At 35.7% G+C, this 16,588-nt stretch overlaps 3 protein-coding genes across 6 annotated transcripts; 2 read left to right on the top strand and 1 right to left on the bottom strand.

Moving 5' to 3' along the window:
- On the top strand, positions 1,365-3,901 carry LOC18602577 (protein TRIGALACTOSYLDIACYLGLYCEROL 1, chloroplastic). Of its 4 annotated transcripts, none has more exons than XM_007034052.2 (3): positions 1,365-1,637; positions 2,448-2,510; positions 2,620-3,901. In XM_007034052.2, exons 2-3 carry the CDS (start codon positions 2,464-2,466, stop codon positions 3,623-3,625), a joined length of 1,053 nt encoding a protein of 350 aa, XP_007034114.2. In that variant the 5' UTR covers positions 1,365-1,637; positions 2,448-2,463; the 3' UTR covers positions 3,626-3,901. The 4 variants fall into 4 exon arrangements, with proteins under 4 accessions (XP_007034114.2, XP_007034115.1, XP_017975896.1 ...); XM_007034053.2 differs by having other exon boundaries at positions 2,443-2,510; XM_018120407.1 differs by having other exon boundaries at positions 2,440-2,510.
- On the top strand, positions 5,534-7,358 carry LOC18602576 (probable xyloglucan galactosyltransferase GT12). Its single transcript, XM_018119086.1, has one exon. The coding sequence runs from the start codon at positions 5,534-5,536 to the stop codon at positions 7,235-7,237; it is 1,704 nt and encodes a 567-aa protein (XP_017974575.1). The 3' UTR covers positions 7,238-7,358.
- On the bottom strand, positions 7,638-11,743 carry LOC18602573 (auxin-induced protein PCNT115). Its single transcript, XM_018119243.1, has 2 exons — positions 10,946-11,743; positions 7,638-8,315 (listed from the first exon to the last, which is right to left on the bottom strand). Exons 1-2 carry the CDS (start codon positions 11,356-11,358, stop codon positions 8,159-8,161), a joined length of 570 nt encoding a protein of 189 aa, XP_017974732.1. The 5' UTR covers positions 11,359-11,743; the 3' UTR covers positions 7,638-8,158.

Below are 16,588 nucleotides of genomic sequence, written 5' to 3'. Positions count from 1 at the left end.
GATTTATGCATTAGGCCCATTTAAAAAAAAAACTCCTCATTAAACTACTATCTTTAAACAATTGAAAAAGTATTAGCTTCGAAATAAAAAAAATATATTAATGTGAAAAATCAAAAGACAAAAGCATGAGACATCAGTAAGGATCATACTGGGGCGGGACGAGCTAGCTTTTACGGACCTCGAATTTGACCCAACTTTATAGCATTCCAATCTCGCTTCAATAAGGAGTTATTATAATTTTTAATACTCAATCCCATTTTGAAAAAAATCATTTTATCACTCAAATGCAGTCTATCTTAATCTCAAAATATGTTTTTTAATTTGATTTTATCAAAAGAATTTATTAAGATAGTTACACAAATTATTTAGTTAAAGTTATTATACAATACTATTTAGAGTTATATTACAATATTGGTAGTTAATTATAATTGGACTATATAAATAAAGTTAACCTTATCTACATATATATTGTGATGTGATATTGTAATTTCGGTTTAATGCATTAAAATTTTCTTTCTTCTAATATGATATCATCTTTGTTTCATACAGACATGTCCTATGCATAGCCTAATTGTCCACATGTATTGACATCTTTTGTCATCGTAGTTTATCTGTCACGCCACCTACCATATGTCATTTTTGTAACATTATTTGTAAATCAACTATTTATGATATGTCCTGCCACATCAACTTGTTGAATTGTATTTTGTTGTAGATGTGTTGTGTCATGTTATCTTTTATGTTTCATGTTTCTCTATGTGAAGAAGCATAACATAGGAGATGATGTGGAGAAACAAGACATAGAAAGTGAAGTGATGAAACAAGTGATAATACGTGATACAATGAAACACAAAACAAGTGGCAATAAAAATTATTTATGTTGAGTATAAATAATATTTTATTATCGAATTAATCTCTTTATTTAATATTATAAACATATAAGTTAATAATAAAATATATTATTTTTATATATACCTTAGGTTTGGCAACATAAATCCATTCAGACTTAATTTCGAATTCATAAGTCTAAAACTCACATGATTCTCAATTTTCAGACAAACAAAACCCATGCATTCGAATACAGGGTTTGTAACATCTTTATGATTATTTTAATTATTCATTTGGTTCCTTCTTTTTAAACATTTTTGTTTTTTGAGATATTTTAATATACAATTTTTTAACACTTAATATTTTTATTTTTTATATTAAAAAATATTGAATTTATCATAAAAAAAATTTAATATAAAATATATAAAAGAAAAAGCTTGTATCTTCAGTTTTATAAAAATTAAAAACAAAAAAAAGTATTATATTCACGTGTTATAAAATCTATAAGATTATACCAATTAACAAGAAAATGAAAAAGCAAGTTCTACCTGGGTGAATGCACAAAACAACACGACAGGGGGTATTTTGGAGCTGCAAAAGAGTGAAAGACACTGGTATGTTAAAAATAAAAAAGAAAAGAACTATAATCCTCATTTCCTGAACCTCAATTTTCATTCTCCGTAAGGAAAGAATTTATAAACAATTCAGTGAAACACTTGAGTCAAACTATACGATAGGAGCAGCCGTCTCCCCTCACTGCCACCACTGCCTCACTTCCAACTATAATTTCCTTCCATCTTCAATCAAAGGTATATATATATTCTTCTTACAAGTGTTTTTTCTTGAATTTTAGGGTTATATCTGATGCGCTCTTGAGAAACTTATTACTTTAAGATTGTTATATGCAAATTTGTATTTGGGTTTTTAATGCTGGGGTTTATGATTAAGTTTCCCAGTAGATTTAGATATTTGGGGTGACTGGGTAGTGGAATTTTGAACCGTTCTTGAGATAAATCTTGATATTTTGGTTCTGGGTATTGCACTAACTAGCTTATTTCTGCAATTATACTAAGTTTGGAGACTTTCTGTGAACTGGAAAGTTGAATTTTTGGGGTTTTTTTTTCAATCCAATCTCAAACTCGTGCACTTCCTTAATTCAGATTAAAAAAGAAATAACAAAAAGCCCTCAAAGCACTTAACTCTAGCTTATTGGTTTTTCGGAATTCAACAACGAAAATGAACTTGTTAACAAAGATAAGTGCTTTTATCTTAAATATATGAATACTGGAGAAATTGATTTGTCATTGGTTCTTGTGGATTCATTTCTGTCTTGCGGTAGCATATCAAGAAAACCCATTCCAGCTTCATATAAGTTTGACTCTGTATTTTCAATCTTTTTTATTTTTCCTCATTTTTTTTTTGTGGTTTTATATTGCTGATTTTCCATCTGTGTGATGGTTCTAGACAAACATTTTTGTTTTGGCTAATGTTCAGGTGAAAATGCTTTTTGACAGAAGCAAAATTAAATATTTGTTTAGATCTTTGGTCTGATTGAAATTTGATTGGTATAATAGCCAACTTTAAGGTCTTACATGAGGTTTCCTATTGTAGAAGTTCAGTTAGGAGGGACCAAAGATGCAAACAGCCTTTCAACTTCATCCTATAATTTTCTTTTCTAGCAGGTCTTTCTCTCTCTCTCTCTCTTCTAATTTCATTATTTACTGTCATTCCAAATTCAAATTACTGCTGATGCTTTATCCATGAGATTTAATTTCTTTAAACATATTGTAGAAAGAACTCTATCAAATCTGATGGGTGGATGAAACTAGGAGGTTGGAATTCAAGTCGACTTGGTGTCACTGCAAGAGGTGAGAGTCTTAGACTTCTAGCACCCATCCACAAAACCAGATTGTTTGTGATTTCCAACACAGATGATGGCCACCAATATGCCCCTGTGCTAGAAGAAGACAGCAATACAAACCATGCACCCTGTTCAGAACCGGAGACATTCTTTAGCAAATGGTCTCCTCCAGGGTACTTATGGAGAGGATTATCTGTTCTTGTCCTTGCGGGACAGGTTATTATTAGGACTCTAAAGGGTAAAGTCCACTGGAGGAATACCCTCCAACAACTGGAGAGAGTTGGACCTAAATCAGTTGGTGTTTGCCTTCTAACCTCTGCATTTGTTGGTATGGCCTTCACTATTCAGTTTGTTAGAGAATTTACCCGATTGGGTTTGAACCGATCAGTTGGTGGGGTATTGGCCTTAGCCTTCTCAAGGGAGCTAAGTCCCGTGGTTACATCAGTTGTGGTTGCTGGGCGAATTGGAAGTGCGTTTGCTGCAGAATTAGGAACGATGCAGGTTTCTGAGCAAACTGACACGCTGAGAGTTCTTGGGTCGAACCCTGTTGATTATTTGGTCACGCCCAGAGTGATTGCTTCCTCTTTAGCTTTACCATTTTTAACTCTGATGTGTTTCACGGTAGGCATGGCATCAAGTGCCCTTCTGGCTGATAGTGTTTATGGGATTAGCATTAATATCATCCTAGATTCAGCTCAAAGGGCCCTACAATCATGGGATATAATTAGTGCAATGATCAAGTCACAGGTTTTTGGTATGATCATATCTATTGTGAGCTGTGCTTGGGGAGTTACCACCATGGGAGGAGCCAAAGGTGTGGGCGAGTCAACAACTTCAGCTGTGGTTATCTCTCTTGTTGGTATATTTATGGCTGATTTTGCACTCTCATATTGCTTCTTCCAAGGAGCTGGAGATTCTTTGAAGAATTGTGTATAATGAGGCTGGCCTGTTTGTTGGCATCTTTTACAGTTTTCTCAATGGTGTTGTTTGATGGATGGCACCTACAGAGACAGATAACATGTAAGTAAAAATCGTAGGTTATGGAAAGTCCTGCAGTGTTTTATTAATATTACCAGCCTGTACCCTCCATGTCCAATTCTCAGTGACTCAGTGTTGAAGTGCCCGATGCTTGAAGTAATTTCAGTAGAATGAAGAGAAATGTACTTTTTTGGGTCAGTTAAGGCCACCAAATTTCGATAAAATTGCTTTCAATGAAAACTACTTTCTATTCATTAAAAACAAAGTGTCAACTTCTTCTGTCATTGTAGGAGAGAAAGGTAAGAGGAAAAGAAGTGTGAAGATCAGTTTTAAGTTGCAGCTACTAACACCTGACTCATTCTTTCAAGTGGAACATTCAACAAACTAAAAGGCGATAATAATTTTATTTTCACATTAATTAAAAAGCTTTGTTTCATTAGTGTTTATTTATGTAATAATTTTTAACTACACGGGCTTATTTGATTGATAAAGCCTATGACTGATAAGAAAGATTTATATAGTAATTTTCTGAAATCAAGTTATGGAGAAATTATCAACTATTTTTATATCATGTTAGTCTTTCGAGTTTTTGACAAATCACAGTAAAATTTTTAATTAAAAAATTATAACGAAAATATATATGAATATATGCTTATTATTAATTTGACATGTATATGAATTTACAGTTATCAATCTGGCATGGTGATTATTATTAAGAAAAGACTGTTATATTGTGCTTTAAATTCATCATATTTCCCTTTCCCTCTTGTTGGTTGAAATTAGGCATAATATTTTAAAAATTCTATGAATTATTCAAAAAAATTTCAGTAATTTTTTATTCTTCCATTACATTGAATCAAACTTCTATATTTTTATTTTGTATGCAATAAATTTTTATAACTAAGGGTTGATTTCAAAATATCATTTATTTTTATCCATTAATATTGATGTGGCATTGGTGGACATAAAAAGTGAAAAATATTATATGATTATTAATATCAATTAGTCAACTATTAATGATAAACATCTATTTGATTTAAAATGAAATATAAACCTTAATTATAAAAAAATAAAAATTTATTTAAATTTTTATAAATAATCCAAAAAAATTTTAAATATTATGTCTTGAAATTTGTTCACTAATTTAACTATGTATCTCGTTCAAACGACCCTAATTCCTGTCCCGTCACCCATATGCTAGATATTCGTGCATCTTCCTCAAATCCATTGCTTTTGCCATGAATTCTTTAAGATAAAGCAATGGTATTTAACAAAATTGGAAAAGTTTTTACCCACGTGCTAAGTTATGTCCAGTCCAAAAATTAAGTTGCAAGATCCCAAGTGATGATATAGATCCATAAAATGTGGTGGTCAAGCAGGTAACTTCACTTGAAAGAAGAGTAAATTCCGTCTCTCTTAAATTAATTTCGATATTTTCACTAGTGTGAGCCTGTGAGCTGCTGTGTAGATACAATAAACCAATGATATATACAACTGTCTTCCTCATTATAAATGAGACAGATTGGAATCAGCAGAAAAGGAAACATATTAAGTAATTTTTATTGCTTTGATGCGATGTATCCAAAAAGGATACGTGGTATTTGCATGTTTGGAAGTTTCCATCAATGGACGCGGCCTTGCCTTGCCTTGAGTATTCTTTAGTTTTTTTTGCCTTAGACCTAACAATAATAAGTTTATGTTACTACTTTTTCAGTTTTCTTCTTGTTTCAAACACAATCTCCATATGATTTTTTCATCGACCACGCCTCTTAAGTCATCTGTGGTCTTCTCTTTGTGCAAAGTCATCTTGTTTTCTGGTGTGGCTTGTGGTTTTTGGTTTCAGAATTTTGTCACAGCGGGGAGAAAATGGAGAAGCCGATCATCGGCAAGCAGAGTTATAAGCAACTCTGGTTTGTTGTTCTTATTTCCTTCGTTTTTTGCTTGGTATTGCTCTGCTTGGATTATTCAGCTCTACCCGGTGCCAAGAATGGAGTCTCCTTCCTTGCCCACAGCTTTGCTGATGCTCTCAACACCCAGAAAACTAACCAACTCGTTCCCGTGGACAAAACTAATGAAACTATTGCCCCACCACCCAATTTCACTAGCAAAACTAATGAAACTATTGCTCCACCACCCAATTTCACCAGCAGTTATATTAACGAAGCTACACAGGATATTCCTGCCCTGGAAAATAATGTTACCTTATCCAATGCAAAGAGAGAAAACAAGATTCAGGACGTTGCTGATCAACAATCTAGTGATGATCGGAAAGGAGAGGATCCGTGTGCAGGTAAATACATATACATTCACCATCTTCCAAGTAGATTCAATACTGACGTGCTCAAAGATTGTCGAACGCTTGTCAAATGGTTTGATATGTGTCCATCCCTGATGAATTCGGGGCTTGGTCCAAAGGTTGTAAGACCACAAGGGGTTTTATCTGACAGGAATTGGTTTGAAACAAACCAGTTCTTGTTAGAAGTCATTTTCCATCACAGAATGAAGCAGTACAAGTGCTTAACCGCTGATTCTTCGCTGGCTTCAGCAATTTTTGTACCCTTCTACGCTGGCCTAGATATTGGTCGTTACCTCTGGGGTTTTAACACATCTGTTAGAGATTCTTCTGCTTATGATTTGGTCAACTGGCTTGGAAAAAAGGCTGAATGGAAACGGATGTGGGGTAGAGACCATTTCTTTGTTGCAGGGAGGATAGCTTGGGATTTTCGGAGACAAACAGAAATTCAATCTGATTGGGGCAGCCGGCTTATGTCTTTGCCCGAATCCATGAACATGACAATGTTATCTATAGAGTCAAGCTCCTGGAGCAATGAGTTTGCAATACCATATCCAACTTACTTCCATCCATCAAGCGACAGTGATATAACTCGTTGGCAGAGAAAAATGAGAAGTCAAAAAAGGCGATATCTATTCTCTTTTGCTGGTGCTCCACGTCCAGGTGCGAATGACTCAATCCGGGGCGAGATTATCAACCAATGTTTAGCCTCAGAAGAGACATGCAAGCTCCTTAATTGTCAGCCTGGTGGAAACAAGTGTGATTCTCCAGTTGAAGTAATTAAGGTGTTTCGAGACTCTACTTTCTGCTTACAACCTCCAGGGGATTCATACAGTCGGCGTTCAACTTTTGATTCGATCCTGGCAGGGTGCATTCCTGTTTTCTTCCATCCCTATTCTGCTTATGCACAGTACAAATGGTACTTTCCAAAGAATTATACTAAATATTCTGTGTACATTCCTGCCAATGAAATAAAAGATGGCACAGTCAGCATCAAGGAGGCACTTTCACGGTTTTCGAAAGAACAAGTATTAGCTATGAGAAAACAGGCTGTAAAGCTGATCCCGAAGATGATATATGCAGATCCCAGGTCCAGATTGGAGAGACTCGAGGATGCATTTGACATTGCAGTTAAAAGAGTACTTGAGAGAGTTGAGAAAGTAAGGAAAGATACCAAGGAAGGAAAAGATCCTAGTGTTGATTTTGCTGTAGGGAACCGCTGGAAGTTAAAATTATCTGGGATAGTGGGAGACCATCCGTTGGACCAATTCTTTTAAAAGAACAAAGAGCATGGAAATGCAAGATTAGACAAAAACTAGTGCATTACTTATATGACTGGAATTGAAGGGGTGAGGATCTCCATTTTGTTTATTTCTTTTCCTTGATGGAATTTTTGTATTGGGTTAATGGATGGTTGATCATCTGTTCATCCTCTTTGTAGTCCTGACTTCTGACGTATATGTGAAAACATGTGTAGCCAATGTTACAGATCTTTGAATTAATATGTTGCCATGTTTCATTTGTATTTGAAATCTCATAAAAATTGACTTTCTTTGGCTTCTAATTAAAGAATTAACCTTGGAGATAGGATTGGATAGACCAGAGCAGGACTAACGATTGCTGAAAACTTAACACAGCCAACAAGCGTTACCATCAAAGTAGAATGAAGATAAAATATCTAGTAGAAAATAGTCTAATGCTTAAAAATCCTGCTAGCAGCCAAATTTAACAATGGCTTTGAGACAAGTTGGGTAGATGCAGAGAAATTATTCAAATGCAGATGCCTCAAACATTGAAAAACTTGCTCTTTGAGATTCAACTTGCTTATATCTCAACAAGATAAACTTCACATACGAACTTCTCAGTTTGAGGATTCACACCCACATTTGGTGTTTTTGACAGAGACCTTGGTCTCAGAACATTAGGAACTCAGCACTGTATCAAACATCTCAAAGGCAGTAGCACGCTAAGTCAATACCTCATCTAGAAGATTGTACATATATCAGACAACGCATTCTCTCATGCAGGTATCCATGACGATAAAGGGTCGGGTATCAGAGTTCTTGTAGGTTGGGGCAGTGTCCCCATATCTGTCTCCTTTTACAGCATCTGCCGAAGCAATGGATTCTATTTCAGCCATCTCTTCAGGTGTTAGTTTCACGGACAAAGCCCTGATATTCTCGTTTAGGTTTTCAGTTTTAATGGTTCGAGGTATTTGGGCAGACATCATCCCATCCCCTTGATGATGGATCCAGGCTAATGCAAGCTGTGATGGGGCTGCACCCTTTTCTCCTTGCCATCTCATTAACCCGCTCAAAGAGGTGTTTGTTATGCCCAAGATTTTCAGGTTGGAACCTTGAAAGAAACGTGGCAATTGAAATCAGTGACTTTATCATCAAAAAACATAAGCAATTTATAAGCAGATAGCAGAAAACCAATTTAGCTAAAAACCAAACAGAGCAAATCAGAAAACCACTACTTGGCACTTTTGAAAGCAAAGCCTAATCAAGGTGCAAAGAAGAAAGAAACTTGAAGAATAAAAGTTTGTTGAAGATAGGAAAATGGATTTGCTACATCAGCAAATGTCGCTTCTTAATCTCTTAAGAAACTAATAAATATATGGTACTGTGGAAAAGCTGAGCAGAATACTAAGGTAGTGGGAACTGCAGTACGGCTGTTGTTATTCAAAGCAGCCCTTTTCAAGGAAATATCCAGGATCAACCATGGAGTAAACAAGAGCATGCTTCTCTGCAGAGTAGAAGGCTTAATGCATGCCAACCATGTGCTTAAGCAAATAGATAATCGAGCGGGGCCTTGACCTTGATGCTGGGAATCAAGAGTAGCAAAATAAATTAAAGTTTCAAGCACTAACTAAAAAGAAGGTGATAATGATTAAAGACAACATGTTGAAGGTGAAAAATTTTCTCTTTTCCGTGATTCTTTACACTACTTCCTTTTCAGGTTAGTGGAACTTTGTAAAAGTAAGAATCCATTGAGTAGTTGAAACCCATGGATTTTTCAACTCTTGCACGCTAGGAAATCTTAATTTTTCGAGGGAAAAAGGAAACGAAAAGAAAGAAACAAGAAAACCATTCTGATGCAAGCGTGAGATAACTTTTAGGACAGTCCGTAGTGAAAAGACCAACCAGATAAATCTGAAATTTCAATGGCCCTTGGAAACCTTTAATTGCAGTAGTCACAAGACTCGCTTGGGGTGCCTAACTTTACTTCATTTGGATGGAAAACAATAGTAGACCTTATGGCAAGAGGGCTAGTTCCACTTCTGTAATTCTTAATTGCATTAAGGAGGTTGATTGCTAGGTGCAGGCTCCTTGGTATGCAGCAGATAGCAGGGGATAGCATTAATAAGTTGCTCGTTACCAACTGGGGGTTAGAGGAAAATATGTTTGTATAGTTGTATAGTTGTCTTCTGTTCTTATTTGTTTTTTTAATGTTGATACAAACAGTTTTGCTGCATTATGCAGCTTGTTCTCTATGTAGCCGGCTTGCTTGCTTCTTTGGATGAATACAAAAAACCATTTACCCAAAAAAGGAACTCAATGTCCGTTCAATTTATTTTAAGCAAAAGGAAACCAAGTGAATCCAGATGTAATCAGAAATTTCCAAGAATAAACTGGTGATTTTTAAAGAAACAAAAACGTAAAAAATTTTGTTAATGGGGTGGTCCATCAGAATAAATTGTAAGGCAAGCAAGCAAGGCATTACAAAAATAACACACCCTCTAGAGCATTGTCTTGTTTAGTGGAAACGAGATGTCTCTATTGCATTTTACAAAGCATTATTGTTTATCACGAATCAGACAAAGTGAAGATTACTGCCAACAATTTTTGACATATTGAAACTAAAATCCTTTACGGGATTTTTAATTCCTTGATTAGGTAGGGAGATTTGAATACAGGATGACACAGCATTAGAGTAACAAAATGCATGAAATGAGGAGGAGGATTAAGATATATATGCGAGTTATTGCTGCCAATACTGGCAGATAACCATGAACAATTAACATTCCAGCAGATGTTTTCTCTAGATGGTTAGCCCATATCAAATCACACTTTGGAGAGAATTTTTCATGACCAGATGAAAGCAAAATGAGAATGCAAGGGCCAGTACACTGACAGGTAACCAAAAAGAACAAGGGTTCTAAAATGAAGGCATTTAGAGACTGAAGTTAGGAGCTGTTGACTCCGCAGTCCTATAGAGAAGCCTAACAAAAACGAAAAATTTGAGAACTTGTTAAGTCACAGGAAACTTTGGTTATCATCTCAAATCTTACAGTTGGTCCGAAGAATATCTAAATTCTTCTGCTGGTTAGAAGCGGATACTCTAATTCGTACCACCATTAGAGGCAAGTATTTGGACAAGTAACCCCCTGACGATCTTTTACAGTATAAGAAATTCATGCTTTGATATACGATGAGTGTCCAAAAACTTGATATGCCTAAGAATTTAACAAACACAAAATTTTTAAGGACATCAATAAAGAGTGTTATGGAAACGAACCTCCTTGATATCATCATCAGAAAAAAGTTTCTACCAGTTTAGGCCATGATGAAATACCAATACCAAGTTCCCCGAGTAATGAAAAGAAATGAGACACTAGAATTTGAAATTGCTAAATATTGTCAGTGTTATACTCTTATCCACGGCTAACCTGCAAGTAGGAATTATTTCTTCCTCAACATCTAATCCCACAAGGACCACTCCAACTGCACAGCAGTTATTGGATGAATAGCATGTGCTCTTCTGATAGTTGAAGCAGATGTCTCAGATAGACCTATATACTTTATTTTACCCTCTTCAACTAATTTCTTTTGTTCCCCCACCTGGGAGAACACCCTTACATGAAAGTTAAACACCCAATTTTAACATATAAAATATTTGTATGTATGCATGTATGTACGTCTATATAACTATTTAACTAATAAACCTTAACAAAGACAAGAGCAGAGCAGAAAGCAACAGACCGTGACTTCGATGGGAACCTGGTGTCAACCCGATGCTGATAATAAAGATCAATATTTTCAACACCAAGGCGTTTCAAGCCACCCTCACAAGCCTCCCTTACATAAGCAGGGTCGCCCCGGAATTCCCTTCTGCCATCCACAATGCAAGCACCAAATTTGGTCGCCAATTCAATTCTGTCTCTGATATCTTTCAAGGCCTTTCCCAGAAGGATGTCATTAGTGTGGGGACCATAAACATCGAAAGTGTCGAGAAAAGTGACTCCAGAGTTGATGGCATGGTGGATGAGGTTGATCATGTCGGGTTCACGCTTGGGTGGTCCGTAGAAGGCTGACATGCTGCTGCAGCCTAGGCCTTGCTCTGAAATTTCCTGGCCTTGGGGGCCTAGCTTTATTCTCCCAACCTTCGTTTCCATTTCTTCTTTCTTTCAACAGAAACTTAAAAGCTATACTACTAACAAGTAGGAAATGATGTAGATGGATCTTTGAATGCATATTCACAGTTTGTGTCTCTGTCCTTCTTAATGGATCGACTGAATTCCCGGTAAAGCAGGGCCTTCCTCAAAGAGACCCACTATCCCCCTTCCTCTTCATTATGACTGTGGAAGCTCTATATATTATTCATCTGAGCTGAACAATCATGGCTCCTTCGTGGCATCACACTCACTGACTTCGGGTTGGCTATTTCTCACCTGCAGTTTACAGATGAGACAATCATCTTTCTGGAACCGAGTCTTCAGGGAGTAGTTAGTATAAGGCATCTCATATGTTGCTCTGAGCTAGTTACCGGTCTCAAAATCAATTTTTTAATAAATCATGCCTCTGTTCAGTGGGGATTGGCGATGGATTGGGCAATGATATGGTAAACATCTTAAGGTGCAAGGTGGGGTCACTTCCATTTCATTACCTCGGCATCTGTTAGAATTTTAAGTATTTTGTTTTTTCGAAAAGTAAAATTTTAAGTATTCTTAAGAGAATGTTGAGTGCTAAAAATCTGTTGAAGGGAGAAACCTCAAAAACCAGAAAAGAGAAACTATCAAAAAGAAGGAAGAAGATAACAATAGCATTAACAGTTTTGGCAATTTAAATACAAGTAATTAACAAAGCAAATAGAAAGCAATAAAGTGGGGAACCACTTAAGCACTAAACGTGTTCTAGGTAGTTCCTTTACGTCATGGCCAGTGGGCACACAACATGCAGCCACTAAGACAAATAAAAGGAAAAAAAAACTGAAAACAGCTATAAACCAGTAGGTTAGTGGCGTCATGGGGAGGTTCGTGCCTCCTTCTAGCGCCATATTCTGCAACTTCAGACCTCAATTTCAACACATCTCTTTGGAGTCTATGTTGCAGACACCCACTTTGTTCCTTGAGTCTTCATAGCAATCGGCCCAATCGCTGAGCAATAGCTACAAGAAAAGCAAAAGGTGATTGCATGAGTCGTGAGAGTTAAATGGTAGCAAACATCAAATCTGGTCTTGTTGATGACAAATGCTGTAGGCCTCCAATTTTACTTTTGTAAGTAGTGACATCTCTTTTAGCACCTCCATCCTCTTTGAGAAGCTTGCATCCGAATGTTATAGGAGTTGCAACTGGCTTGCAAGCTTGCATTTGAAATCTTTTCAGTAAGTCCTTAGCATACTTGGTTCGATGTATGCTTTTAGAGTCTTTCTTTAGCTGAATTTCCAAACCCAAAAAATGAGACATTAAGCCCAGATCACTCATCTTAAACTGAGACTTCATATGATTTTTGAAATCCACCATAACAGCACCATAAAGTCCACCAACATCGGAGTGTATCAATTGAAGCCTTTCTGTTGCTCGAGTCAAGTTGCTGTTGGGAAATAGTGATCTATTTTGCTTTCCCTGGAGACAAGTATCACAAACATCGTCCTGTTCATCCGTTATAGGGAGGTTTTGACCAAACCAGTAGATGCCATATGCAAACCCAAAAGATATGACGGACTCAGAGTTGTTAACATTTGCCAATAAAAAATTGCACTGCTTGGAAAATGATGGTGGCGTTATGGGGTGGGGGACAAAGCATTCTGAAGACATTTACTTCTTGAGAAATATAGGATTGGCAAATCCCCTTGGCTCCCATCGACTTCACAGAGCGGGAGAATGTCAACGACGTGGAAATACATTGTCAACCTTTCATCTGTTGAAGGCGTTCAAAATCTTGCGGGATTCGAAGCATGCCAATGGATTGTGGGCAATGGCTCAAATGTTCTTTTTTGGTTTGACCAATGGTTATTAATGGGTCCTTTTCTGAGCAATACTTTTTTGAGACTTTTCTCCTTATGCGTCAACAAGGAAGCTAAAGTCTCTAACCTTTGGAATCGAGGCTCATTGAATATTCCATTTCGTCGGACCCTCTTCTCTTCGCAGTATGATACATATACTAAGCTCCTTGACTTACTTGCACGCTGATTCTCCTATTGGATAAAGACAGACAGACTTGTTTGGAAATATGATCCTAAGGGAACTTTCTCTATCAAATCATTTAACTCACTAGTTGCCTCGAGTCCCAGGGAGCAACATGTATGGTTCTCGTCCTTATGGAAACTCTCCATCTCTCCCAAGGTCGAATGTTTTCTTTTGTTACCATCCTACACTCTGTTCCAACGAATCTTTTCTTAGCAAACGAAGAATCCAGCACTTTATGAGACGTAATCAAAATGTGTTTGGTATGGCACCGAAGAGGAATCTTGCTGGCACATTTTGTTAAATTGTCAATTTAGTTGGATGGTGTGGTGTTATGTACTTGATTGATGGCAATTATCATGGGTGGCCCCCTGCTCCTTAGCCTCACGCATCCAGAGTTGGTCGTCATGTTTTCACTGTGCACGACCTAGAAATGTTGGATGGTTACCTTTGGTGCAACCTATGATTTCTACAGCTGGCTAGAAATGAATCGGTCTTTAACAAGAAAGGTTGGAATGGTGAGGAAATTTTTTTCCTTATCCGTATGCGATCTGCTTTCTGGTTGCTTGCATGTGATGGCATGGATTTGGTTGATGAAATTGGGTGATGGATTGAGTCCTGGAAAGTAGGGGTTCATCGCACTCTTCTCCACCAACAGTTGGATGTGCAATGGTACCCACCACCGAGGGGAACTTTGAAATTTACTGTCGACAAAATCTCTAAAAGAAAATCAAGACCATCAGGATGCTTTAAGGAGTAGTTAAAGACTCTAATGGCATGTTTGGTCAAGAGAATGGCTTAGTCATTCCCTCTCTATTCTTCAAAAAATTTTCCTTTCATTTGGTTTGTTTTTTTACTTAGAATGGTTATTCTTCAAAACTTTACAAAATCTTGGAATGGCTATTACATCTCTCCATGACATTAGCTATTCCATACCCATGAGAATAGAGTCCAAAAAAAATTTTGGATTGAAATGTCTTTACTTTCAAAAATTACAATCCTATACCTACAAAATTAATATTTTAAGTTTAAAAATAAAAAATTATTAATATTTTAATCATTATAATTTTTTTTTTTGGTAAATAAGAGCTGGATGACCCAATTTTGTGCCTCAAAGTAGAAGGATCATACATATCATTCTAAACAAGGAACACAATTCTTTAGGAGGATTTATCAATCTTGTGACGCCTAGAGGACAACTTTGGGCCAAATTGGCCAAGAAATTTGCACATTGATTCCCCTCACGACAAATATGTCTAACCTCTGTAACCCACCCCTTTTGAATCAAGGAAATACAATCTTGAATTAATAGGCCATAAGGATGAGAAGATCCAACCCCTCCAGTAAGAAACTGAACAACAACTAACACATCAACTTCCAAGCCCAATGGACTAATTTGTAAACTCCTTACTAATAGTAGACCCTCCCGAATGACCCAGAATTCAGCTGTCAAACTATCAGTACTTCCAATATGGAGAATAAAGCCTCTCACCCATTCACCATTGGAGTTACGGATCAACCCGTTGCAGAAGCATGTTTTAAGCCAGCTTTATAAGCTCCATCTGTATTTAATAAAAAGCTGCCCAAAGCAGGCGGCCGCCACTTAATCCACTTCGGTGTCTTGTATGGTGCTTGCTTAGAACCCAAAACTTCCATAATTTCTTTAGATGCCATTCGAGCCTTTCTCCAAACAGTTTCTGGGCATTCTGCAAAACTGTCAAAAACCTATCTATTCCGACTTTCCCAAATTTCCCACAATGTCACCACAAATTGGGACCACTATGTACAATCATCCATAAATTTAATCTGCAACATACAATTAAGCCGCAACCAACTCTCCAAATCATAATTGAAAAAGTTATGCAAATCACCTATTGGTTACAGCCAGTAGTCCCACATTTTCCTCGCAAAGGAACAATCCCGGAACAAGTGTAGAGCAAATTCATCTGCCAATTGGCACCAATCACAAAAAGCTGAATCAACCATTCCTTTCTTCATATGCAACACATTATAATGTTTAAATTATTAAATTAAAATATGAATTAAAAAATAGAAAATATAAGTAGAGAAAAAAAATAAAAAATAAAAAATGATACTAATACTTTAATAATAAATTATTAAATTATTAGAATTCTAAAGTTTTAAAGTTTTAATGAAAATAAAAATTAAATGATTAAAAAAGAAAATTTTGCTTAATTTTGTTGGCACAAAGAGTATTTTTGTTTTTGATGAAAATAAATCTTATTATAATATAATAAAGAGTTTAAAAAATTAATTAAAATATTAATATTTTAATCATAATAATATTTAAATTATAAATAAAATATTAATATTTAAAATTATTAATAAAATATTAATATTTAAAATTATTAATAAATAATTATATATTATAATAAAAAGTATTATTATCTTTTTATCATTTATTCTTTTATTATTGTAAAATTATTTTTATCAATCAAACATTGTAATAAGTTATAATAGCAATTCTCATCTTATCTTATTATGTCAATTAAACTATATAATAACATTTTCAATATATTCTTATCGTATTCTATTTTCACAAAATTTCTATTTGATTCTATTTCGTGAAGCAAACGTAATATAAAAAATTTATTGTGTGATATTCTTTGGAAAGGATTTTAACTTTGTCGAAATTATGGTAATTAAGCATGCTTTGCACTTTTTTTTTCCTTGTCCCTTTTGCAACTACAAAGAAACTTCTCATCTAATATGACTCCAAGGTAGCCCTCTCCTGGGTCCTCCAAGGATGTCACTTTCCAGTATACCATTAGAGAAGGGAATTCATTTGCTGATTGTCTAGCAAAATATAGTGTGGATAAATACACTATGTTCTTTGCATGGTGGTAGCCTACTTCTTGACCAGCTTCTGGTTTTCTGCATGACACTGTCTGGATAGGATTATGTTATGGCTGCTGCACACTTGACTGTTAAAATGTTGAGGTTTTATTTAGGGGTATTTTTAAAAATAATATTTATAAATAAGATGTTTTTAAAAATAACTCTTTTTATAATTTTAACTATTTTTAATCAAGTTAGATAAAATAACCTTTAATAAAATTACATGTCATGGTTAGGTTATTACACGTCGTATATAAAAACATGTGACACGTCATGGTTAAGTTGTTAGATACCATGTACAAAAATATGTGATACATCATGTTAAGTTGTTATACGCCATGGTTAGATTGTTACACGTCAT

This window comes from Theobroma cacao, chromosome 4, assembly GCF_000208745.1.
Source record: "Theobroma cacao cultivar B97-61/B2 chromosome 4, Criollo_cocoa_genome_V2, whole genome shotgun sequence".
Classification (NCBI taxonomy): Eukaryota; Viridiplantae; Streptophyta; class Magnoliopsida; order Malvales; family Malvaceae; genus Theobroma; species Theobroma cacao.
The sequence above is the reverse complement of the archived record's forward strand: the minus strand, read 5'-3'. Positions and strand labels throughout refer to the sequence as shown.